This window comes from Hyperolius riggenbachi, chromosome 3 (genome assembly GCF_040937935.1).
Source record: "Hyperolius riggenbachi isolate aHypRig1 chromosome 3, aHypRig1.pri, whole genome shotgun sequence".
Taxonomy (NCBI): Eukaryota; Metazoa; Chordata; class Amphibia; order Anura; family Hyperoliidae; genus Hyperolius; species Hyperolius riggenbachi.
In genome coordinates, this window is record NC_090648.1 from 113,043,204 (window position 1) to 113,068,966 (window position 25,763).

At 43.6% G+C, this 25,763-nt stretch overlaps 1 protein-coding gene across 1 annotated transcript in view; it reads right to left on the reverse strand.

Moving 5' to 3' along the window:
- The window catches only part of ARHGAP25 (Rho GTPase activating protein 25), a 181,953-nt gene that overhangs the window by 54,834 nt on the left and 101,356 nt on the right, over nt 1–25,763 (reverse strand). The window contains 2 exon segments of the mRNA XM_068274810.1: nt 3,521–3,640; nt 8,383–8,467. Coding sequence (XP_068130911.1) covers nt 3,521–3,640; nt 8,383–8,467 — 205 coding nt within the window.

Sequence of the window (25,763 nt, forward strand, 5' to 3'; positions counted from 1 at the left end):
CTCTCCACTCACCGCTCGGTCTAGCGCCGTCATCTTCTTCTGCATTGTGTGTAATCATGCGACATGCAGGAGATTAAACCAGAAACACAGGCCTGTTTCTATACCGCATCATATGTGCCCAGTGTCACTGACTGAACTACTGTAAATAGTGGCAATATGCAAGATCATCAGCTATATGAGGAACTATAGTAAGACACAGGACATCCAGCAAGGCTGTGGGCAACCAACAGAGTTTGCTGTAGTCGGTCAAAAGGAACCTAAAACCTACTACTGAAACCTCCACTTCTGCAAAACACAATAGAAAGTAAGTGTATGTCATCATGTTCCACACACAGACAACAAGAAACAGAATCATGTATAACTTCCGAGGTATAACAAGGCAATTATTAAAAGAAAAGAAAGACAATGATATGAAAAAGGTTTACTGTGACACTACAATAACATAAAGGGGGTAAGAGGTGTCCGGAAGTTGCTAAAACGAAGTTAAAAACAGCTAAAAATAGAAAAATAGAGGTGGCTTTAGGCTTACCTCAATAACAAGTTCATATAAATAAGAATTTTAATAAACAGAGGAAACATGTTTGGTTGGTCTGAGACCACTTCCTAAGGCCAAATAAAAGTGCCACAGTTGTATCAGAGCCAGATATAGAGCACCTCCCTACCTGGCTCTGAAACAACTCTGGCACTTTATTTGGCCACCTCTATTTTTCTATTTTTAGCTGGTTTAAACTCAGTTTATCTACTTCTGGGTAGTGATGTCGCGAACCTCCGAACTGCGAACCGCAATAGACTTCAATGGGGAGGCAAACTTTGAAAAATATATAAATTATGCTGGCCACAAAAGTGATGGAAAAAATGTTTCAAGGGGTCTAACACCTGGAGGGGGGCATGGCGGAGTGGGATACATGCCCAAAGTCCCGGGGAAAAATCTGGATTTGACGCAAAGCAGCGTTTTAAGGGCAGAAATCACATTGAATGCTAAATTGCAGGCCTACAGTGCTTTCAAACATCTTGCATGTGTATACATCAATCAGGTAGTGTAATTAGAGTACTGCTTCACACTGACACACCAAACTCCCTGTGTAACGCACTGCAAACAGCTGTTTGCGTAGTGACGGCCGTGCTGGACTGGTGTGCACCATGGCGAGAGTGTAGGCCGTGGCAGTTTTCCAGCCCATATGGTCGCCGGGCTGTGGTAGCTCAATGATAGAACAACAGTGACTGTCCAGCTGATCAAATTTGGTCTGTCCACAATGAAGCAACAACCTTATTATCTTCTTGTATGTAGGTAGGCATAGGTAGGTGTCCCAGTATAGGCAGGTAGTAAAAATCAATGTAAAGCAAGCACCCAAGGAGGGGAAAGAAAAAATAGTGGATGTGCTCTAGCTTGCAGCGTCTCTGCACTCTAGACGTTCCAACAACTCCTCCACAGTCAAGCCAGCACCATCCGTAATGTAATAGCTCTTTTATTGGTTAAAATAGCATGACAAGCATCTTCACAGCGACAGCAGCGCTGTTTCGATCATCAAATCTTTTTCAAGCTGTATAAAGCAATGTCACACTGAGCACACAAAAACCTGCCCTTAAATACCCCTTTGAACACACCTTCACCAATCAGAGTCAGGCATCAACAGCCTATCAGAACGTAGAGGCAGCAAGACGGACCACAAAGAGAACTGTAGTCTCTAACATTCAAATGTATCTATCCCATAATAGTACCTGCATGGTCCACCACTATCTGCATTACACCAACGGACGTTCAGGGAAACTACTCATAACTATGTAAATTATATGCGCAGCTACTATTATGGGATAGATACATTTGAATGTTAGAGACTACAGTTCTCTTTGTGGTCCGTCTTGCTGCCTCTACGTTCTGATAGGCTGTTGATGCCTGACTCTGATTGGTGAAGGTGTGTTCAAAGGGGTATTTAAGGGCAGGTTTTTGTGTGCTCAGTGTGACATTGCTTTATACAGCTTGAAAAAGATTTGATGATCGAAACAGCGCTGCTGTCGCTGTGAAGATGCTTGTCATGCTATTTTAACCAATAAAAGAGCTATTACATTACGGATGGTGCTGGCTTGACTGTGGAGGACCAGTATAGGCAGGTAGGCATAGGTAGGTGCCTCAGTAGTTAGCTAGGCATAGGTTGGAGACCCAGTATAGGCAGGTAGGCATAGGTAGGTGCCTCAGTAGTTAGCTAGGCATAGGTAGGAGACCCAGTATAGGTAGGTAGGCATAGGTAGGCGCCTCAGTAGTTAGCTAGGCATAGGTAGGAGACCCAGTATAGGTAGGTAGGCATAGGTAGGTGCCTCAGTAGTTAGCTAGGCATAGGTAGGAGACCCAGTATAGGTAGGTAGGCATAGGTAGGAGTCCCAGTATAGGTAGGTAGGCATAGGTAGGTGCCTCAGTAGTTAGCTAGGCATAGGTAGGAGACCCAGTATAGGTAGGTAGGCATAGGTAGGTGCCTCAGTAGTTAGCTAGGCATAGGTAGGAGTCCCAGTATAGGTAGGTAGGCATATGTAGGTCCCCTAGTATAGGTAGGTAGGTAGGTGTCCCCTTATAGGTAAGTAGGTGCCCCAGTAGTTAGGTAGGCATAGGTAGGTGTCCCAGTATAGATAGTTAGGCAGGGCCTGGCTGGCACAGTAATAACAATTACCAAGGTCCAGCTGCAACAGATAGGGCTGTATAATGTCAGTGTCAGTGAGCAACACACACAAAAAAAACACATCAGGAAAACATTAGCTCTCAAAAGAGCTGTTGAGGGGTGCTGTTTTAGCAATAACAATCAGCCAGGAGCAAGCCAAGAGCCTAACTAATCTTTCCCTAGGAGAAAAAATCTGCAGCAGCTCTCTCTAGTCTGTCTATTTGCAGCAGGCACACGAGTGACTGTCATGGCCAGCGAGCCTGCCTTATATAAGGGGGGGCTCCAGGGCTTAGTGTAGCCTGAATGGCTACAATGTGCCTGCTGACTGTAATGCAGAGGGTCAAAGTTGACCCTCATAGTGCATTATGGGGCGAATCGAACTTCCGCAAAAGTTCGCCTGCTCCAGGCGAACGCGAACCACCAAGGTTCGCCTGGAACCGTTCGCCGGCGAACCGTTCGCTACATCTCTACTTCTGGGCGCCTCTTTCCCACTTAGTGCTTTTCACCCTCCAGTGGGAGGGGTGTATATTGGTACCTAGTGGCTTTGCCATCGATAGGAGCCTTTGTTGTTTTTCCCAAGACGACCGTATCCAGCTCCAGCCGTACACCCGAGTGGAGTCGGGTTTATAGATCTCCACCTGCTTTCAGGGGTTGGTTGCCCCTTGTGTTACCTTCCTTTGTGAATACCCTAATCCTTTTTGTTTTCCATCACTCTTCTTGTGACATACTGCACCATTTGGGCTCCCGTTGTCTCTGTGTTCTTCTTTAGGAAGTTTGGTCGCCCTACCTTGCACTATAATAACATGCTACATATAAATGTCCCTGTCATAGTCTCATAGACATTGTATGTATTGCGGATATGACTGCTGTACCTCCAGATGGGAATCCAGATGCCTTTTTAATAGCCTTTACCCATTCCTCCATCTCTGCCTGAGAATTAGCCATGAGAGTGCAGCCATCTGATACTGACTTGTTGGGATCATTAGATAAACCTGTGAATGAATGTATACAGAAAGAACAATTATCAGCCAGGTGAAAAAGCAGAAATAATAGTTAATAAAGGATAAGGCCATTACCATACAAGTAAAAGAGAACCAGTATTGAATGGACATTTGTAATAAGTTGAATTTTCAGTTAGAAAGGTCAATTTATATGCTGAAAAAAACAGACAAAATGCTAACCTCACCAGTTCATCACCATTCGGTACGAATACTTAGAATGTAGAAATCAGAGGTGACAGCTTAAACCGCCTGCACATCTTCAGTTGATATCAACCCACTTGGCCCTTAAAGATCATTCTAGATAACAGTTTTGGGGCCCTCACATGCCGTTCAGCCGAGCAATGTGTTCTGCCCTATGGAAAGGGGAGGATGCATAAGTAGCACCCTGTTGTGGGAACTTCCTTCGAAGGGTAAAAGACATTGGTAGACAGAGATCCATCCTGGTGGACTGCCACGTGGAATTCAGGAAAATTACTGGACACCTGCGAACATTTTAGATTTCCAATAAGGAATGATTGTTTTGGCTGAAATCTAAGGTAGGTAGGGATGTGTGTGTGTTTGGGTGTGTATGTATGTGTGTGTAGTAAAGTTTTCCTTATTCAAAAATGTCTTGCTTTTACTGGTGGCTAACACAGTACAATACTCTGCTGCTATCTATATACAAAAATAAAAAAGAAAGGTTCACTTAGGACTTAGTTTTCACTGAGCCGGCACTTACGATGATGCCAGTATGCATCCACTTCCCTGTAGGAGAGCCATGCCTGGCTATAGGGATTCAGATGCATGCTGCCTGCATTTCAGACGGCAAGCAGAATAGGCAGCGTTTCCCTGCTAAAAACGCATGTGGGGAAACACTGTAGATTCCTCACAGGTGGAAAGAGGTTCGTCCTAAGGGGACTTTCACTCATGACAGAATTTGCCTCTGGATTGCATTTTTTCATGTTTGATGCCCATCTAATGCAAGTCAAGAGCATCACACTTATTGTGAGAATTAACATGAATTTTTGCATCCAAATTTTCTGCAAAAAAAACAGCTTGCATTTATGCTTTTTTTTTCGAAATCACACATGCAAATTGCATACAATGCAAGTCAATGGAAATGTGAATTTTCCAGCTCCAAATGTGAAAATCTGCAAATGAATGTAAAATTAAATTTCATACAAATTTATGTAAATTAACTTTTTGAAAAAAAAACAAACAAAAAAAAACAAAACAAAAAAAAAAAGCAAAATTAGAATTGGATGTGAAAAAATGCAGAATCGCAAATACAAAGAAGCGTCCAAAAACCATTCCGAAAATCACAGGGATAAGTGTGAAGGCCCACTAAAGCAGGGATGGTTGGAAATGCCAATATCCGATTCCACGGAAAATCCGCATTCCGCCATTGCTGATTAACGCTACCGATTTCCGCATTCCGATGCAGATTTCCGCCGGAAATCGTGGAAATTTCTGCCGACTTTAACATCGATTTTCTCAAAAACCAGAATCAGAATCATTTATTTCGCCAAGCATGAGGGGACATGCCCGGAATTGTTTTTGGCACAGTACAATACATTGGCTCAGGAAGAGTGCATAGAAGGAGGAAGAAGTACAGAGAAAGAGAGAGTGCATAGAAGGAGGCACAGCAGATATCAGATTCACACAAACATTGTAAAAAACACATCACAATCACAATCCTAGTGTCTCCCTACGGTGTCGATAGTCAGTTAGGTCTTGTGGGCTGGTCGGCTGTTGTTCGGCCGTAGCGCCGCGGGCCTCGCCGCTCGTTGAAGCTCACTTTGATGGTAGAACGTGGAGGAAGTTTAGTAGGTTGACTGCCGAGGGGAAGAACGAGTTCCTATGTCTCGTGGTTTTAGTGGAGATGGCTCGTAGCCTCCGTCCCAAGGGCAGAATGCTGAAGTAGCGGTGGCCAGGGTGTGAGGAGTCATTTGCAATCCTCAATGCCCTGGTTTTTAGTCTTTTGCTGTGTAGTAGGGCAAGTGAGGGGAGGGGGCACCCAATGATCCTCTCCGCTGACTTGATGACCCTCTGTAGTCTGTCCCTATCATTGACAGTGGCGCCAGCATACCACACCAGGATGGAAGAGCAGAGAATCGACTCAATGGTGGCGGAGTAAAAGTTGGTTCGAATTTCTTGAGTCATGCCGAACTTTCTGAGCTGGCGGAGAAAGAAGAGTCTCTGCTGTGCTTTACGTTGGGTGGCAGTGATGTTGGGCTTCCAGCTGAGGCCACTGGAGATGGTAGTACCTAGAAGCCGGGCACAGGGCACTCTGGTTACCTCCTTGCCGCCAATGTAAATTGGGAGTGGGGCGGGAGCCGCCTTCCTGAAGTCGATGATTAACTCCACGGTCTTTGCGGTGTTGAGCACCAGCCTGTTCTCCTTGCTCCAATTGCAAATTCTCTCCACCTGCTGACGGTACTCCTAGACGTCATCCTTGGTGACAAGGCCAACGATGGTGGTATCATCAGCAAACTTGATAACTTGAAAACGATAAGGTCTTTTTAAAAACTAGGACCTATGGGGGCTTTGCGATTAACCGCTAAAGTCGGCGGCTTTTGATTGTAATGTAAAATGCAGAACATCCGCATTATCCGATAGGCGGTAATTTTAAGTCAATCAGAAGACTCAGAATGAATAAGCCAATCAGAGAATGCAGACATTTCTGCCAAAATCCCCATTCTTTGATTGGTTTATTTATTCTGAGTCTTCTGATTGGTTTAAAATTACCGCATATCGTATAATGCGGATTTTCTGCATTTTACATTACAGTCAAAAGCTGCCGACTTTACTGGTTACTAGCAAAGCCCCCATAGGTCCTAGACACACCACATTTTCAGGGTTTATTAAACAGAACTGTGAACAAGATGAAAAAAAAAGTTTTCAAAAAGACCTTACAGTTTTTGAGAAAATCAATGTTAAAGTCGGCAGAAATTTCCACGATTTCCGTCGAAAATCCGCGAAAATCCGCCTACCGCACTTGTATTACTGATTTCCGCATTCCGATGCGGAAATGCAATTTCCGATCGGAAATGCGGAAATTGCATTTCCACTGAATCCGAATGAGCGTCCCTACACTTAAAGGGAAGGTTCAGGGAGGGGAGTAAAAAAATAAAAATAAATTTCCACTTACCTGGGGCTTCCTCCAGCCCGTGGCAGTACAGCCCGGAGGACGTCCGATGACGTCAGCGCGCCCGCGTGGGACGCAGAAGTGCCAGGCCTTGGAGCGCAGAAGAGCCCGACCTGGCAGCCGGCCTGGCCAGGTCGGGTCGGCCACCGGAGACCACCGGGAGCCTGCGGAGCGGCGGCGAGGGCACCTCCTGCCTGCCACGGGCTGGAGGAAGCCCCAGGTAAGTGGAAATTGATTTTTATTTTTTTACTCCCCTCCCTGAACCTTCTCTTTAAGTATGTTTGTTTGAAGAATGCAGTGAAATGTCAGTAATAATGCCCTGTAAAATGTGCATTGTTGCTTATTTGGCATTTGACTCTCACCTTTCTGGCCATCTTCACACATAGCTCTTCCTTCCTTTCTTAAAGGTCACCTTTCTTTTTCCCATTCACTGGCAGCCACAGGGTTATTGTGTGGATTAGTAATTCAAATACAAGATTGACCTTCACTAAACTATTGAAATCCATAATTAGCCTGAAGACAAAGGCAAATCATGTATTGCCCAATCGCCTCTGTCTTCCTCTCCAAGCAGCTTGTCTTGACAGAACAGATTTTGCTTGGTAGCCTTGCCAAAAATGTGCCCTGTTGCTTTGCTTTGCTTAAGTGATGGAGTGTTAAGAGAATTGTGTTTTCTCTAACGCTCCAGAAAGCAGGATGGAGCTCAATGCATTGGGAATGATTATTTTCTAGTGCATTATCTTTCAGTTATTAGCCCCCAAAAAACATACAGAGAAGTTAACTGGCTTCCCTGTAAACTGGCCCTAGACTACGATACATACACTAGACTGTGAGGTCCTCTGTGAAGCAGCTAGTAACATGACCATCAGAGCTGGTGCTAGACTTTTTGCTGCCTGAGGCAAAATTGTGAGGATGCGCCTCCCCTTTCCACAGCATCCAACAATCTACTCTCCTGCCTCCCCCTCCTCGCTCCCTGTCACACAGCACAACAAGCTGCTTTTCCCCAAAGATGACCTCTTCACCTCGCTCACAGTACAAAAATGCTGCCCCTGTAATCTCTGCGCCTGATGCAAGTGTTTCACCTTGCTTCATGACAGAACCGGCCCTGATGACCATGTATTCTGTAAGCACTGTGGATGTATGAAAACCAATAACAAAAAAAAATTATATAACAGGATGCAGTAGCTTACATCTGTGACTAAGATCCAATCCCTGGGGACTTGCAGCGTCCTGTCAGGAAACACTGTATAGTTCAGGCTTCAGGTAGTTTGCCAAAGCAACAGAATATGACAACACTAGACACAGTAATCCATTGTTCTCCTGTCTGACTGGCTACTATGTGCAAAACAGACAGTTTTCTATAGTCTTATGGATGTGAGGAAGCTTCAGCCATTTAACAGAACGGAATGAAATGGGACACATCTGAATTATTCATATTGAACACTGTTCTTCTATGTCATGATTTCAGCGGTTCTGGTAAAAGCAACGGGCAGGTAGAACTGAAATGGTTAATAATGGTCACTGTGAATGAATGGGCCATTTAGGGTAGAATTGCAGCCAATATCTTTCTGTTAAACCTAAGATTCATTGTTCTGTTACAGCAGCTTACCTTGGGTAACTTCAAAGATAAACTTCCCAGCATCATCAGGACTGGAGACCTCACTAACCCGACTCCTGTGTAGGTAGAGGAAGCCCTGGCGGGGAAATGGAATCGGTCAGTATAGTGATACTCAGGCATAGGCAAACCAAGCAGATGCCTGCAGACTATGCTTTATGCAATTCTTATACACAAATGATAGTTTCACTAAAGGACATCCGAGGTGACAGAAACATGGTAAGGTTTACTTACTTGGGGCTTCTCCAGCCCCTAGAAGTCTTTGTTGTCCCTTGATGCAGTTCCACTCTCCCCCAGTACATAGCTAGTCCCTCCATAATGATTGCAGACCTGCCGGTTGGCAGCTTCTGCGTATGTGCGAGCATGCACATGCGCCTCTCACTTTCTCGCTTTCCTTCCCTATGAAGCGGCTAGCCGTACACTGGAGGAGAGTAAAACTACATGGAGGGACAACACAGACTTCTAGGGGCTGGAAGAAGCTCCAGGTAAGTAAACCATAATATGTTACTGTCACCACGGATGTCCTGAAAGGCATGGATGGATGATTGGTAATTTTAGCACCTGAATGGGCACTACTGATTAACATGACATAGGTTGCCCGAATAGCATAACGATGAATGGCAGGTTCTATCCATGAGCGAATTAAGCTGCAATTGTTTTGATTTGGTCTGTATTGATTGTTGCAACTCTTCTGGATTTCCAGGACAATATTCAAACCTGTAAAGACCCAGGCTTCACACAAACAGTATCATTTTTTGATAAAGTTTCCACATACCTCTCTCTCTTAACATTTGTAGTAAGGATTTGTTATGTACTGTAGCTTGAGTTTATGCCAGTGAGGCATATCTGGCATAGTAATGCACGGCAAGTGGCTGTGGACGGACTTCGGGTCGCTGTTGGACTTGGGACAGGTGGCCGATGGACGTGCCCATGGTTCATGGCTGCACACATGTGCATGCGGGATCGCAGATGTGCACGGCTGTAGACAGTGGTCCATTATTAAACGGACATTATGGCTAGTAATACGTATAACCTTTATAGACTTGTTTTGAGAAACAATATTTTTGTATCATCATTGCTGTTTGCGTAGCCAATGAATGTAGGCTCCTGAGTTCCTATTCATAAGTTTAGAGGTGGGTAGACAGCCAATGGCTACCTTGCCTTGGGATGCCAAAATGGTCAGAAGCAGCACTGGTGATAAATATGGCTTATGAAAAAATAGTCAGAAAAAATTACTTAACCTCCTTGGCGGTAACCCCGTGTGTGACACGGGGTAAGCTGCCGGAGGGTGCCACTCAGGCCCCGCTGGGCCGATTTACATAATTTTATTTTTCAAACACGCAGCTAGCACTTTGCTAGCTGCGTGTTTGGTCTGATCGCCACCGCCGATGCGCCGCTACCCGCCGCGATACAGGCCCCCCCCCCCCGCATACCTCTTGCGCAGCCTGGCCAATCGGCGCCAGGCTGCGCTATGGGGTGGATTGGGATTCCCTGTGACGTCACGACGTCGGCGTCGTCGATGACGTCACTCCGATCATTGCCATGGCGACAGGGGAAGCCCTAAAGGAAATCCCATTCAGAACGGGATTTTCTTATGGGCAAGCGGCGCCGGCGGCGATCGGACGCTACGGGGGGACGCCGCAGGGAGGGGGGAAGCATGTAGCTAGCGCTAGGCTAGCTACATGCTAAAAAAAAAAGTGAAAAAAACCCTCCCGCGGGAGTCATACCGCCAGGGGGGTTAAAGGGGCACTATGGCGAAAAACTGTAAAATTTAAAATACGTGCAAACTTAAACAAATAAGAAGTATATTTTTTCCAGAGTAAAATGAGCCATAAATTACCTTTCTCCTATGTTGCTGTCACTTACTGTAGGTAGTAGTAATCTGACAGAAGCGACAGGTTTTGGACTAGTCCATCTCTTCATAGGGGGATTCTCACGGATTTATTTATTTTCAAAAGCACTTAGTGAATAGCAGTTGCCCTGTCCAACTGCCAAAAAAACTGTGTAGCGACCAGGGAAGCTGGTCAGCATCATTGTTTAAATCCTTTTTGGAAATATCTTTATAAAGAATAAAAGCTTTGCTGGGAATCCCCTATAAAGAGATGGAGTAGTCCAAAACCTGTCGGTTCTGTCAGATTTCTACTACCTACTGTAAGTGACAGCAACATAGGAGAAAAGTGTTTTATGGCTCATTTTACTCTGGAAAGAATGTACTTCTTATTTGTCTATATTTGCCTATAATTTAAATTTTGAAATTTTTTGCTATAGTGCCCCTTTAAATACAGAAATCAGTGAACCATCTTTGTCTTACTATATTTTCTTTGTTAAAGGGGTCCCTGCATTTTTAGGGACTAGGCAAACAGCCTTCGCTGCCACGGGATTTGTTATGGGTGGGAGGAGTCAAAGTGGCTTCACAGCTCGGAAGGGACCACGGAGGCCTTATTTATTAAATCCCCCCCACCAGTGACCCACATGGCATGGGACCCATCTGCTGGAAGACATAAAAATGAGGCTCCTTAATGGACATCCAAGGTGAAAATGATGAGAAAAACAATTGTATCGATCCTCCTTCTCCTAAAAACGACTTTTTTTTTTAGATATCATAACCCACAGTTGTATTTTATATTTAAATCTAGTTTTTAAGTTTTTACTGCTTCATTGTCTCTGCTCAATGACACCTTCACTGAAGTATGCTAGAGCTCAAATCTATGAATTACTGACCCCTTTTATCTCTTTCCTGCTCCAGGAAGCCATTTACTGACAGGAAAGTGTTTTATGGCTGCAATTACTTATCAGTGAGTGTTATGCTATAGTCTGACCCAGTCCCGACCTGGACAAAAACTGTCACTTGCATACCTGATGTTTAGCTCTTTCAGGTAGAGAAAGAAAAAATGAGCACAGCCTAGTTAGTTGTTTGCTTGGCACTGTACATACACATGTCTATCTCATCATGTCACATGTCACCTCAGTTGTCCTTTAACCCCTTCCCAACTGTGAACATGGGTCAGTGTGAATTACTGCTGGGGGAAGGATAACAAGGTGTAAACATTTGTACGCAGGGGTGTAACTACAGGGGGCAGAGCTGTAAGGAGTCTCCAACTACTGCTTCACTACCTCTGATAAAGGGGCCCATCCTTCAGTTCAGGGTTTTTGTGGCTACACCTGTTATGGGTGTGGAGATTATGATGTCCACACTTGTTTTATAACCCTTGCAAGATGGACTCTCAGCCTGTGACGATCACAATGAGGTTGGCAAGGGACAGCGTGTGAACATTGGGGGGTGCCATCAAAGTTTTGCTGGGGGGGCCCCATGACTTATAGTTATGCCCTGTTTGTACAGCTCCATAAAGGTATTGCTGGGGGCCCTTGTGAATTGTAGATACGCATCCTGGCCTTTTGATATTAACAGTCATTTGAGGAATGGGCCAAATACTTTCATGCTACCCAGGGATGTATTTTTATCAACTGCACTAGTGTAGCGATATCAAATGGTCAGACATTTTCGCTCCTACAGTAACTATAAAGTACTGTATGTGATATTTCTTTTATTTGCACTAACAACATTTTTTCCCCCAAATCACAGTAGTTGCATGCACACCGCTAAAACCACCCGTGTACTGCTGCTTCCTGTTCACACACAGGACCGTTTCCAAGACATATGATAAAAGCAGTCCTTCTTAAATGTTACTGCTATCATATAAGAGCAAGCCTGGCCCAGGATCCAGATCCTCACAGAGCCCACCATTCCAGTGCAGGGTTTCTCTTCATCTTCCAGCCAGACAAATGCATCTAGACTTGCAAGTGTGAGAGGTCTGTGCATGGCCAGTAGAAGGAAGAACTTGTGCAGAGCATTTTTCTTCTTTGCGTGAGTGTTTTGTTCTACTGGGCATGAACGCTAATCGGGATGTAGAGTGAGTGGTGCTGCAGACAGAGAAGCCCAGCGGCACGTGGACCTGTATCAAATTGCATGGAGCATTGAAGAGGTGAGTTTTTCACTGTAATCACTGTCCACTCTGCTGAATCTCTGCAGGAAGGAGCATGGAGGGGGGGCCCGAGGAGAGGGAAGGAGGAGGCGGGCCTCCTCCCCACAGCTGTATCACAGTGTGCCCATACCTGGCTACCTCTACCTGGATACTGGAGGCACCTATACCTGGCTACCTGTACTGGGGGCACCTATATCTGGCTACCTATACTTGGTGCACCTAAACCTGGCTACCTATACTGGGGGCACTTATAGCTGGCTACCTATACTGGGGGCACTTCGTAGTTATATATAATAGGGGCACCTATACCTGAATACTGGTGGCATAGGGCGTACCTAGTAAAAGGGTGCCTGGAAATTTGGGAGCCCAGGAAAGCCGATAGTAGCATATCGGTAAATTTACCAATATTCTTCTATTAAAGTAGAAAGAAGGCTCGTAAAATATGGGTATTAAAAATCGATATTCTACCATAGCTAAACCTAACCCTACTCTCATACAGAACCCTCCCCCCTGGGGTCAGAGTGAACAACACGCAACAGAACAGCGTCTGGTGGGCAGGGGAATCTGGTGGGCAGGGGAAAGTTCTTGGGGTGCCGTTTAAAGATCTGACATGTTTAGCCGACTCTGAGGGCCCTTTTACACTACATGCGATTCCAATGCCATTTTACATGCCATTCAGATTTTTTATGCAATTTAAAAAAAAGTCCTTAAAACTTCTTCTTGTGTTGCTAGCGTCCAGTGGAAATCGGAATCAGAAATCAGAATTGCAATTCACAGTGTAAAAAAATTCTGACTTCTCTAAAAACTGACACAGACTGAAAGCACTACAAAGACATCCTCAACTCAAGGCTGCGGTGCATTTACTGGTGAGAACATTTTTTGTTGTAAATACAAAAGTTATTGTATAACTACTTTCTGACGGCTCTACACCAATTGGCGTGAATGCGGCGGCAGCCTCAGGACCACTCAATGCCAATTGGCGTGCAGTCCTGTGGGAAGGAAATTATTATTATTATTATTTATTTATAAAGCGCCAACATATTCCGTGGCGCTGTACAATGTAAGAAAACAAACAAGGGATACATAATGATACAGACAATGATATACATCAAATATGAACACTGATACACAAACTAACAAAAAAAAGAAAAACTAAGACCCCCTACCGTTCTGTAATAATAGTTAGCTTAAGGCGGTAGCTTATATATGGCTCGAGACACCTAAATCAGTAAAAAAATCTTTATTCAAAACCAACTCAGAAGAATAAAAACAATTAAAAACAAGCAGCCAGACCTGGTACACAGGCCCCTAAATAGCAAAAGTGCATAATCGAGTCAAGTGTGTAATATATCAACGATAAATAAATGATTCTCCTGGGTATCTCTGTGATAAGTAGTATGGCAGTGCCCCAGAATATGTATAAATTAATAGTATAATGCTAGAGACATCTGCTTCACAAACCAATATCCCAGGAGAAATACATGATAATATACAAACCTATAAAAATCTCCTATAAAATTCCCTGCTCAATATAAAGTGCCAGTAAAGTTCAGCACAAATTCCAATAATTCCAATAACCGCAAATGTCTATGTCGGTTATCATTTGATTCCATGTTTAAAAAATACCTGACTGCTTGTAAACCATGTTGATGCGAGATATTGGAGTATAAACTCTCAACAGGCCTACATCAACTCAACACTACCCTAATCCTTTCTGCCAATAACTTCTTGATGCACGCCCTCCTTTTGTGTCACCAGCCCCTCCCTCTAGATTGTAAGCCTTTGGCAGGGCCCTCTCCCCTTGTGTATCTTACTTGATTGTGTGCACTTTACCCAGAATTTGGAACTGGTACCACTACCATTCCAGTTTATGATCTGGCATTGTACTACTATCTACATTGTGTTGTGTATCTTATTGCTATTACCTGTATTGTTGTATCTATGGTCTGCTACCTGTATTGTTCTGTCAACCCTGTTATCATTGTCTGTAATCCTATTTCTTGTACAGCGCTGCATAATATGTTGGCGCTATATAAATCTAATAAATAATAATAATAATAACATCACAGGTTACCAAAAGATCTTTAATATCAATCTGTATATCACTGAGTTTGTTGATAATATCAGCTGAATCACGGATGTAAGATTCAAGAGACAAAACATGAGGCTGTAGAAAAAAATCTATGTAGGAGCAACATTTTTCATTTAAGCTCCCCATACCCGCAATTATAGGTCTCCCTGGAGGACTGTGTTGTTTTATATGTATTTTAGGTAGACTGTAATAAGTGGGAGTCACTGGTTTCTCGACCCACAAATAATCCAATTATTTTTTAGTTATAATCTTTTCTTTCGAATCCCAGTTGGAGCAGGACTTTAAGTTCCTTTTGGAATGCCTCAGTTGGATTACCAGAGAGCTTTTTGTAAAATTTAGTGTCTCTCAATTGTCTATACGCCTCTTTCTCATAGAGATCTTTAGGCCAAACAACAATGTTGCCCCCTTTGTCTGCTTCTCTTATAATAATGTCTGATCTATTACAAAAATTGCATCCTATTTTTTATCATCCTACAAGTTCCAAAAACTATTCTAATGTGTTCTGGCTTACTGCAGCACTTTCTACTATCACAGTCTCTGTAATAAATCAATGTATCTTTCCCCTGTCAGACTTGTCGGCCTGTGTCTGGAAGGCTGCCAAGTTCTTCAGTGTTGTGGTTCTGCTATGAACTCCCCCTTCCAGGCCCCTCTATGCACACTGCCTGTGTATTATTTAGATTAGGGCAGCTTCTCTCTTCTCTTTTACAAGCTGGATAAATCGTCCTCTGAGCTGGCTGGGCTTTCACATACTGAAGAATTACAGACAAGGGCCTGTGTTGCCAACCGTCCGTAAAAGGACGGGCAGTCCGTATTTATTACACTAAAAATCCCCTGTCCGTAGTGTCCGTCCTTTTAAGACAGACATCCGTCAAAACAGGCACTTGTCTCCACAATTCTTACTGCGCATGTGCGCATCACGACAAAGCCAGCCAGCCAGCCAGGCTTGTCCCCGGGCGGCTGAGCTAGGAAATTTACAGGCTTCAGCTTCCGCCTTTGTCCCGCCCTTCCTCCAATCAGTTGTCTCCTTAACTCAGGCAGCTCTCTCCAGCCAATGAAGAAGAGAGGCTGCCTGCCCAGCAAGCCCGCCCACACACAATCCCCGTCCAGACTGCTACTGGAGTGAGCTGTGCAAAGCATGGGTGCAGGAAGTTCACTCGTGATTCGTCCTCCTCTTCTAGTTTCTCCCCAGGCAGCAGGTATTATGAAACATTATAAATGTCAGTGGGTAAGGAGTTTCAGCCACATGCAGTGCAGCCCAGCTGGGGGGAGACACAGCAGGAGAGGGGATGCAAGCTCTGCACTTTTAGTTCACTTTGTTTGGTGAGGAGAGGAGAATTGAGCAGTGCACAGCATGCTTGCCTCTCAGACAGCCTGTCACTCCCCTGCACTGCTTATCTCTCCTCTACTGCTCATTCCCAACTGAAGGTGAAAATAGTGCAGAGCTTAAATCAACTCTCCTGCTGTGTCTGTGTCCCCCTTACCTCTCCCCAGCTGGAATCTGCATGTGGCTGGCAACTAATCTTACCAGTCACAGTGCTCACCCTTCTATAATGACTGAGAGCACACTGCTGGAGGGACTTGAGTATCATCATTTTGTTCATGTGTGTTTTCAGAGGATGATCTCTAGTGTCATCTTGTGGTCTGTTCAGGTGCCCCCATGTTGCTTGAACTGCAGTTCAAAGCATTTGCAGTGATATTCTGCATCCTTGACCAGCTGCTGCAATAATGCATGTTGGGAGATGTGGTCCATAAATGTGACTATATGTCCTGGCTGGGTTTGTGCCCACATTAATCAGAATCATTTGGACTACATCTCATAGCATGAATTGCGGCGGCTGGTGACACACAATATCATTGCAGCTGCTTTGAACTGCAGTCATGTGGCACATAAAGTCCATATGAGATAATTAAGGAGGAAATAAAATATGGCTCTATATTCTGTAAAATCCTGCAGAAGAGATCAGCGGCAGCGTTATATAAATACATAATAATAATATGGTAGGACATTACACTAGGACTATGGTAGGGATTAGATTGTGAGCTCCTCTGAGGACAGTCAGTGACATGACTATGTACTCTGTACGGTGCTGCAGAAGATGTCAGTGCTATATAAATACATAATAATAATATGGTAGGACATTACACTAGGACTATGGTAGGGATTAGATTGTGAGCTCCTCTGAGGACAGTCAGTGACATGACTATGTACTCTGTACGGTGCTGCAGAAGATGTCAGTGCTATATAAATACATAATAATAATATGGTGGGACATTAGACTATGACTATGGTAGGATTAGATTGTGAGCTCCTCCTGAGGACAGTCAGTGACATGACTATGTACTCTGTAATGTGCTGCAGGAGATGTCACTGCTATATAAATGCATAATAATAATATGGTAGGACATTACACTATGACTATGGTAGGATTACATTGTGAGTCCCTCTGAGGACAGTCAGTGTCATGACTATGTACTCTGTAATGTGCTGCAGGAGATGTCAGTGCTATAAACATAATAATAATATGGTAGGACATTAGACTATGACTATGGTAGGATTACATTATGAACTCCTCTGAGGACAGTCAGTGACCTGACTATGTACTGTAAAGTGCCGTTGAAGATGTCAGTGCTATATAAATACAAAAAAAAGTAAAACTGCCCACAGCTTACCCCCATCCACAATTCTACTTAAAAGTGTGATTCTGACTCCGCCCCCTGTCCGTCCAAAATGTTGTGTGTCCTGCTTTTTTGGGCCTTTTGTCCGTCAAAAATCAGAAATTAGGTTGGCAACCCTGACAAGGGCAAAGCTGTTTGCAGGAAGAAACAAGCAGCCTGAAACTTCAGTGCATGAGAACAGGGGAAAAGAAACACACAAATGATCTCTTGAGATTCAAAAGGAAGGGTGTATACAGCCTGCTTGTGTATGGATGTATTTTCTATGTGTGGACATACTGTACATCAACCTACTTCCTGTTTTGGTGGCCATTTTGTTTGTTTATAAACAAACTTTTTAAAACTGTTTTTAACTACTTTTAATGCGGCGAGGAGCGGCGAAATTGTGTCAGAGGGTAATAGGAGATGTCCCCTAACGCGCTGGTATGTTTACTTTTGTGCGATTTTAACAATACAGATTGGTTTAACACCCAGCATTACAACTTTGCTTTAAAAGATTGCTTACAGCTTACAAACTATTATGCCAGATTTTTTTTTAAGCAGAAATTCACTGAATGGGTTAAACATGACATTTTAGTGTTGGATTTAACTAGGAATCCGCATCCGTTCTTATCTGTAGTTACAAAATGTATCTTTATTTGTAATACAAATAGACCTTTGAAAAGCCTGCCGGGGAAACCCTCTTTGTTCTTTTAGAGCAGTGTTTGTTTGTTACATTGTAGATAGATACATTTGTAACTAAACAAGCAAGCACGAGGAGCATTTCTAGCTAAATGCAGCACTAAAATGTCATGTTTAATCCATTCAGTGAATTTCTGCTAAAAAAAAAATCTGGCATAATAGTTTATAAGCTGTAAGCAATCTTTTAAAGCAAAGTTGAAATGCTGGGTGTTGGGCTCTCCTTTCTTCCATAGTAAAATTGTCCCTCATTCTACCATCACAAGAGATTTGCTGCAAATCCCTTGATACCAAATCAAAAAACACCTTTGGCATGTGGAATGCTGCCATCTTCCTTCACCTGCTGTTCTACTCATCTTATATTGATTTTGTTTACTTGCTGACTGGGTTCTTACCTTCTATTTTTTGCACATTTAAACTTTTCAGTAGTTATCATTTTTGTCTCTTTCACTTATCCACCTCATTGGTGTTCCCCTTTGGGCTTTCCCATACCTCTTTTCACTGCGCTTTTTTATTTCCTGATAATAGATTGTGTACATTCATTGATGTGTTGTATCAATATTTGCACCATAGACATTGTGGTATTTTTTTCATGATATCCTATCATTCAGCCTAGCACAGGATGATAAGTACTGGCACTTTATATTGAGCAGGGAATTTTATAGGAGATTTTTATATGTTTGTATATTATCATGTATTTCTCCTGGGATATTGGTTTGTGAAGCAGATGTCTCTAGCATTACACTATTAATTTATACATATTCTGGGGCACTGCCATACTACTTATCACAGAGATACCCAGGAGAATCATTTATTTATCGTTGATATATTACACACTTGACTCGATTATGTACTTTTGTTATTTAGGGGCCTGTGTACCAGGTCTGGCTGCTTGTTTTTAATTGTTTTTATTCTTCTGAGCTGGTTTTGAATAAAGATTTTTTTCACTGATTTAGGTGTCTCGAGCCATATATAAGCTACCGCCTTAAGCTAACTATTATTACAGAACGGTAGGGGGTCTTAGCTTTTCTTTTTTTGTTAGTATGTCTATTTAGGTCGGTGACCTATCCCCCCAGTATAAATACTTAACAAAGTGATTAGGTAGACAATTTGTCACCTAGATATGTCTGCTCGTGTTGCTTTAGTGTGAAACACTGATACACAATACAGCACTGCTGATTACAATTTGATTTAACATGATGACTAAAATGTATAAATGTCTAACAGAGTGCAAGCAATTAAATTAATATTCCATGACACAAAAGGGTGAGAAAGAAATTGCAGGGGATTACGCACACCCGTGGATCGCCACTAGGAGATTGTTAGACGGCGAAACCGCCATCTATTTACACTGTACAGCTCTGTGATCTACGGCAGCGCTGTACTGGGGACAGCTGTGTGACAACACTGGGAGGCTCAGGAGTGATCGGCTGTCATAGGTTGATGCCGAGGACAGCCGATCACGGTGACTGGATGGCGGTAGTACGTGTAGGTCCCAAGTCAGATGTATCAGAAAAATATAAATTTTATTTTAAAACACTAAGATGAGATAATACATCTCTTATGAAACTGGGGTACATTTCATTTCAACGGGAGGGCCTGGTACAAAAAAAAATAGAAATATTTATTGAAAAATAAAATACAAATAAATAAACAAACATGCCGGCAGGGATCAGAGCCCACCAACAGAAATCTCTGTTGGTGGGCAGAAAAGGGGGGGGGGAGATCACTTGTGTACTGAGTTGTACGGCAGACAGACACTGAACTACATGTTTTTCAACAGTAGATAGAGGTACAGGATACATTAAATATTCAGCATTAAAATAAATAGAGCCAATGTTTTAATTGTACTGTATTTCTCTTTTTCTGATGTTACTCTATATTCTTCCCTTTATTTATTGATGATGATTATTATTATGTTAAACACGTGGTATGATGAGCTAGTTTAATATCATTATGTAGTTTTGTGCTGGTTTCCTCTAACTTCCCTTAAAGAGAAACTCCAACCTAGAATTGAACTTTGCTGAACACCCCACACTACGGGATATCAACCTGTGTATCTACAATATGTATGTAGTGCTCGTCTCACCTTTCTATAGATATATCAAACAATTTGGTAAACCAAAGGGAGCTCATAGCAAAAAAATATAAATTTATTAATACACAAAGCAATGAATAGCAATGAATGCAGAACTGTCAACAATATAAAAACACCCTCCCTAAAACCAACCAGCTCAATGGGGTAAATAGCATGTGTCCCTAATAGGAGTGCACTTCCTATATACTGGAGATTCAAGCATGCATAATATCTTCAGGCCCAATTGAACTGTAAAGTGATGGTGTGCAGCTGATCAGCCTCATAAGTGTGGAAGATCTTCAGATTCCCCCCGTGTGCAGATAAGCACGCCTCTGTGTTAAACACTTACGCAGCCATTACTGACACAGGCAGTGTCAAACCTCCCCAGCGTCAGAGGAATTTCAAGCCAGCTATATGCAGTAGTGTTGGTCCACTCACGTGTGCAGCCTCGGGGCCCCGGCTGCCATTCAATTCCTCACTTCCCAGACGGGACTCGTGGTATGGCAGCTCTCTCCTCCGTAGGTTGCGGGGTGCGGCGAGTGTAGCCGTATGCGACCCGACCCTGGACCTTGGATGCTGTAGCTGTTTGGAGGAAGGTTGCGGAGGCACGGGGGGAAGCCACGCCTACCGGCCGAGGAGCGTCACCACCACGTAGCACGTGACGCGTTTCATCCAATCAGGATTTCATCAGACGTGTGACGTCGGGTAAGACGCTTTGCTTTTATGCCCATCTTGGGCTTCCCAAATTTGCATAAGATTTAAAAACGACAGTTCAGCGTATGCCATATACAAACCGTGCAAAAGGCAGATCAGGTGTAGCAACACAATGCTCCTATTCATAGGAACACCTTAATGTTCAGGTCTTTATTTAAACCAGTTGGCATCAGACTCCCACATCTATAGATTAACTCCGACTCCTTCTTTCTGAGTTCACAATCAAAATCGCCCCGTCTGGGGCTAATGTTCAGTTTATATATTCCCATGGCCATCAGACCTTTTGGGTTTGCATCGTGATCAGATTTGAAATGTAGCACCATTGGGTTCAATTTCTTTTTATCAACATTAGGGTTCCTTATATTTGCCACATGTTCTCTTAAGCGTACATTGAGGGCTCTGTATGTTTTGCCAATGTATATACGATCGCATGGGCAGCGGATCTGATAGACAACCCTTTCAGTATTACAATCAATTCTATCGTTGACATGAAACGATTCAGATCGGTCCCAATTGTAGTACATAGTGTCTTTTTTAATGAACCTACACATATCACAACCTGCACAAGTATACATTCCCTTTTTCTTTTTTTGTATATCTTTTCTTGCGCCTGTCCCAACCAAATTCACTGCTGACCAGAATGTCACCCAAATTTGTACTCCTTCTGGCGGCTATATGGGGGTACCCTCCCACAGCCTTTGCTATTATCGGGTCCCTCCCCAACAAATGCCAATGTCTATTAAGAATATCCCTAACTTCTTTAAAATGAGCCCCATAGGTCATCACTATTCTAGACACTCCTGCGTCAGTTTTTGATTTGGTTGAGGCAGGCTCCATCCCCTCTGGGTTAAATTTTGGACCAAGGAGGGTCCTTCTTTCCCTTTTTAGTGCATTGTGGTATGCCGTTTTCACAATTTTATTCGGGTACCCCCTTGCCTTTAATCTAGTCATCAAATCCCCTGCTTCTTTTTTAAACACATTGATATCAGCGCAATTTCGCCGCAGCCTTAAGAACTGGCCCGTGGGAACAGCCCATTTTTGTGCAGGTAGATGTGCGCTATATGCAGACAAGTGTTTAACACTTACAATGGTAAGTGTTTAACACAGAGGCGTGCTTATCTGCACACGGGGGGAATCTGAAGATCTTCCACACTTATGAGGCTGATCAGCTGCACACCATCACTTTACAGTTCAATTGGGCCTGAAGATATTATGCATGCTTGAATCTCCAGTATATAGGAAGTGCACTCCTATTAGGGACACATGCTATTTACCCCATTGAGCTGGTTGGTTTTAGGGAGGGTGTTTTTATATTGTTGACAGTTCTGCATTCATTGCTATTCATTGCTTTGTGTATTAATAAATTTATATTTTTTTGCTATGAGCTCCCTTTGGTTTACCAAATTGTTTGATAGAATTGAACTTTATCCCAATCAGTAGCTGATACCCCCTTTTACATGAGAAATATATTGCTTTTCACAAACCATCAGGGGGCGCTGTATGACTGATTTTGTGCTGAAACCCCTCCCACAAGAAGCTCTGAGTACCGCGGTACTCTGGGCAAACTGCCACAATGTAACAAGGTTCACAGACAGGAAATAGCTGTTTACAGCTGTCTCTAACAGCCAAAACAGCTAGGAGCAGCTACATAACCTGCCCACAGTAAAAATGTCACCATGTAATAAATGTCAGGATGTAAATCGGGGAGAGGAAAGATTTTACAATGAGCAAACACTGACTAAATCATTTATACATAATTATGGTAAAAAATGAAGCACTTTTTTTACTACATTATTTTCACTGGAGATCCTCTTTAAAAAAAAATGTGGCACTGTATACTCCTTCTGATTGTATTGAACATTATAATTTAAAAACTGCCACTCATTAAAATGTTTGGAAAACAAATCTGCCTGGCTGACCTGAAGAACGTTGTTGCAAAATGAAATGTACCCCAGTTTCACAAGAGATGTATTATCTCATCTTAGTGTTTTAAAATAAAATTTCTATATTTCTGATACATCTCACTTGGGACCTACAAGTACTCAGCACTGTTGGCAAGGTCGGCTTAAGGGGCCCTGGGACCCTGGAGCAAACTTGGGAGGGGGTACCCCTACCAACCCCCCCCCCCCCCCCCCCCCCGCTCATTATCCCACTGCTCCACTGAGGCCCCCTGCCTGTGAAGAAGCAGAGTAATACTCACCTGTTCTGGCGAGCGGCGGCTGCACCATCTGTGCACTCTTAGCCACGCTGTCTGCTTCTTCTCTATGACCCGTCACGTGTTTACACATAGCATGCGCTGGGTCATAGAGAACAGGCAGACAGCGTGGCTAAGAGTGCACAGACAGTGTAGTTGCCGCCCGCCTGGACAGGTGAGTATTTAATGCAGCTACCCATGCAAGGGGTCTCAGGGAGCAGTACAGGGAGAGCAGCATTTCGTAGGGTCGGAAAGCGCGTGGGCCCTTGCAGAGGTCAGGGGCCCTGGGGCAATTCCCCTTTGCCAGTATGGCAGCTCCGGCCCTGACTGTTGGTCCTACAGACGTCTTCAAATTTAAATCTCTTTTTGATTTAATAATATTGCCACAGAGCAGGAAAAACATCTGAACACAGAAATACAGTAGATATGCAGGTCTCAGCACTGACACTGATATAAAAAAGCACCGAAAAGCTTTCATTAAAGCAATATTGGAACAGTAAGTTTTGAAAAAGTAAGATCGGCTAGAGGTCTAGGTCCTCCCTCCCACGCATGCACTGTAAGAAATGACCAAGACTTCTATGTACATGAAGAAAGTTCCGAGTACTTATTCACACCTTTACTTCATGCTGAGCTAGCTAGCTGCGTGCAGTGTCCGATCGTCGCCGCTACCCGCCGATCCGCCGCTACCCGTCGCGCCGCAGCCGCCCCCCCCCCCCAGACCCCGTGCGCTGCCTGGCCAATCAGTGCCAGGCAGCGCCGTGGGGTGGATCGGAGTCCCCTTTGACGTCACGACGTCGATGACGTCGGTGACGTCATCCCGCCCCGTCGCCATGGCGACGGGGGAAGCCCTTCAAGAGATCCCGTTCTTTGAACGGGATCTCTTGATCTCCGATCGCCGGCGGCTGAGCAGCGGCTATCATGTAGCGAGAACTCGTCTCGCTACATGAAAAAAATAAAAAAATTAAAAAAAAAACCTATTTGCTGCCCCCTGGCGGATTTTGTCAAACCGCCAGGAGGGTTAAAGGGACTCCGAGCAGTGCCTGTGGGTATGCCTTTAAGCATACCCACAACTAATTCATTACATCCTTACACCTACCAGCATGATGTTTGTAATTATATCCCCCTGGGTTCCTTATATTTCATTGCATTGTGCTGAATCGAGCTGCCAACTTTGGAGAAAAGTCGTCCTGTGGCCGTGATTTCGATCGAAAACTAAAAGGCATAGAGCAGCCGTTTATATATCATTGGAAAGAGGAGAAAGAGAGCTTTAAAATGATATGCATCTTTCCATAGTTACTGCACTGCTCAGAGTCCCTTTAACCATTATACCATCCAGCCACCGCTGACTTTGGAGAAAAGTCATCCTGTGGCCGCGATTTCGATCGCGAAAATATCGAAAACTAAAAGGCATAGAGCAGCCGTTTGTATATCATTGGAAAGAGGAGAAAGAGAGCTTTAAAATGATATGCATCTTTCCATAGTTACTGCACTGCTCAGAGTCCCTTTAACCATTATACCATCCAGCCACCGCTGACTTTGGAGAAAAGTCGTCCTGTGGCCGCGATTTCGATCGCGAAAATATCGAAAACTAAAAGGCATAGAGCAGCCGTTTATATATCATTGGAAAGAGGAGAAAGAGAGCTTTAAAATGATATGCATCTTTCCATAGTTACTGCACTGCTCAGAGTCCCTTTAACCATTATACCATCCAGCCACCGCTGACAGGATGGCAAGGGCTGGTTTATGTGCTGATGGGGCCCCTTTGACTCTAAATGGGGCCCCAAGCGACTGCTTTTGTTGCCTGGTCGGTAATCCGGCCCTGTCTGAGAGTAAATGCTCTACTTAATAAGAAGATATTTGCACTAGGTTTGCATAAATGTCTAGAAATGTTGTACAGTTAGAACAGTACAAAACCAGTGCTAATCTGTTGAAAAATAATAAGAGGTCTTCTAAAACTGCAAAGCTGTCATGCTGGGGGATGAACTGTCAGTTGCTCACAGTTAAAACGGAAAGAAAACTGATTTTCAAAGTAATGCTGGATACACACTGAGATTTTCTGGTCGATTTACTGTCAGATCGATTATTTCCAACATGTCCGATTTGCTTTTTGATCGTTTTCCGAGCATTTTCCGATCGATTTCCGTGCACTTTAATAGGAAATCGATCAGAAAATGCTTGGAAAACGATCGAAAACCAAATCGGACATGTTGGAAAATAATCGATCTGACAGTAAATCGACCAGAAAATCTCATAGGACCTGATTCACAAAGCGGTGCTAACAGTTAGCACCGTGGTGAAAAGCCCTTTATCACGCCTAAACTCAGTTTAGGCATGATAAGTTTAGGCGTGATAAGTTTAGGTGTGATAAGTTTTTAGGCGTGATAAGTTTAAGCACCAACTGGGTTAGCACCGCAGTGCACAGCTGATCAAAAGTTTTGCGCCAGCAAAGTCTGGTGCACTTTGCATAGAATTTAATGGCGCTGCTTTGCGTGCGGGACTTTACATGCGATCTAAACTTATCTAAACTTAGCATGCCTAAACTTATCATGCCTAAACTGAGTTTAGGCATGATAAAAATGGTTATCACGCCTAAAGTCTTTAACTGGGTTATCACCACTTTGTGAATCGAGCCCATAGTGTGTACCCAGCATAAGTCCCATGTTTTCCTATGGCACATTTCACACTTAACGCGATTTAACTGAAATCTTCTTCCCAATGCACTGTCTGCTATGGAAAAAAACGCGTACCAACGCGCACTAGCGCGTACTAACGCACACTAACGCATACCAACTGATTAAGTGTAAAAGGGCCCTTAGCAATGCAAGTGTCCTTTTATTTCCCACAAAACTGAGGCAGGGAACACATGTGACTGTTTTCGTGCGCGTTTTCTGCACAGAAAAACTGAGAACTCATGTTAATCAATGTGCTACACTTACTGTGTTGTCCGCGCGCAGAAAAAAAAAC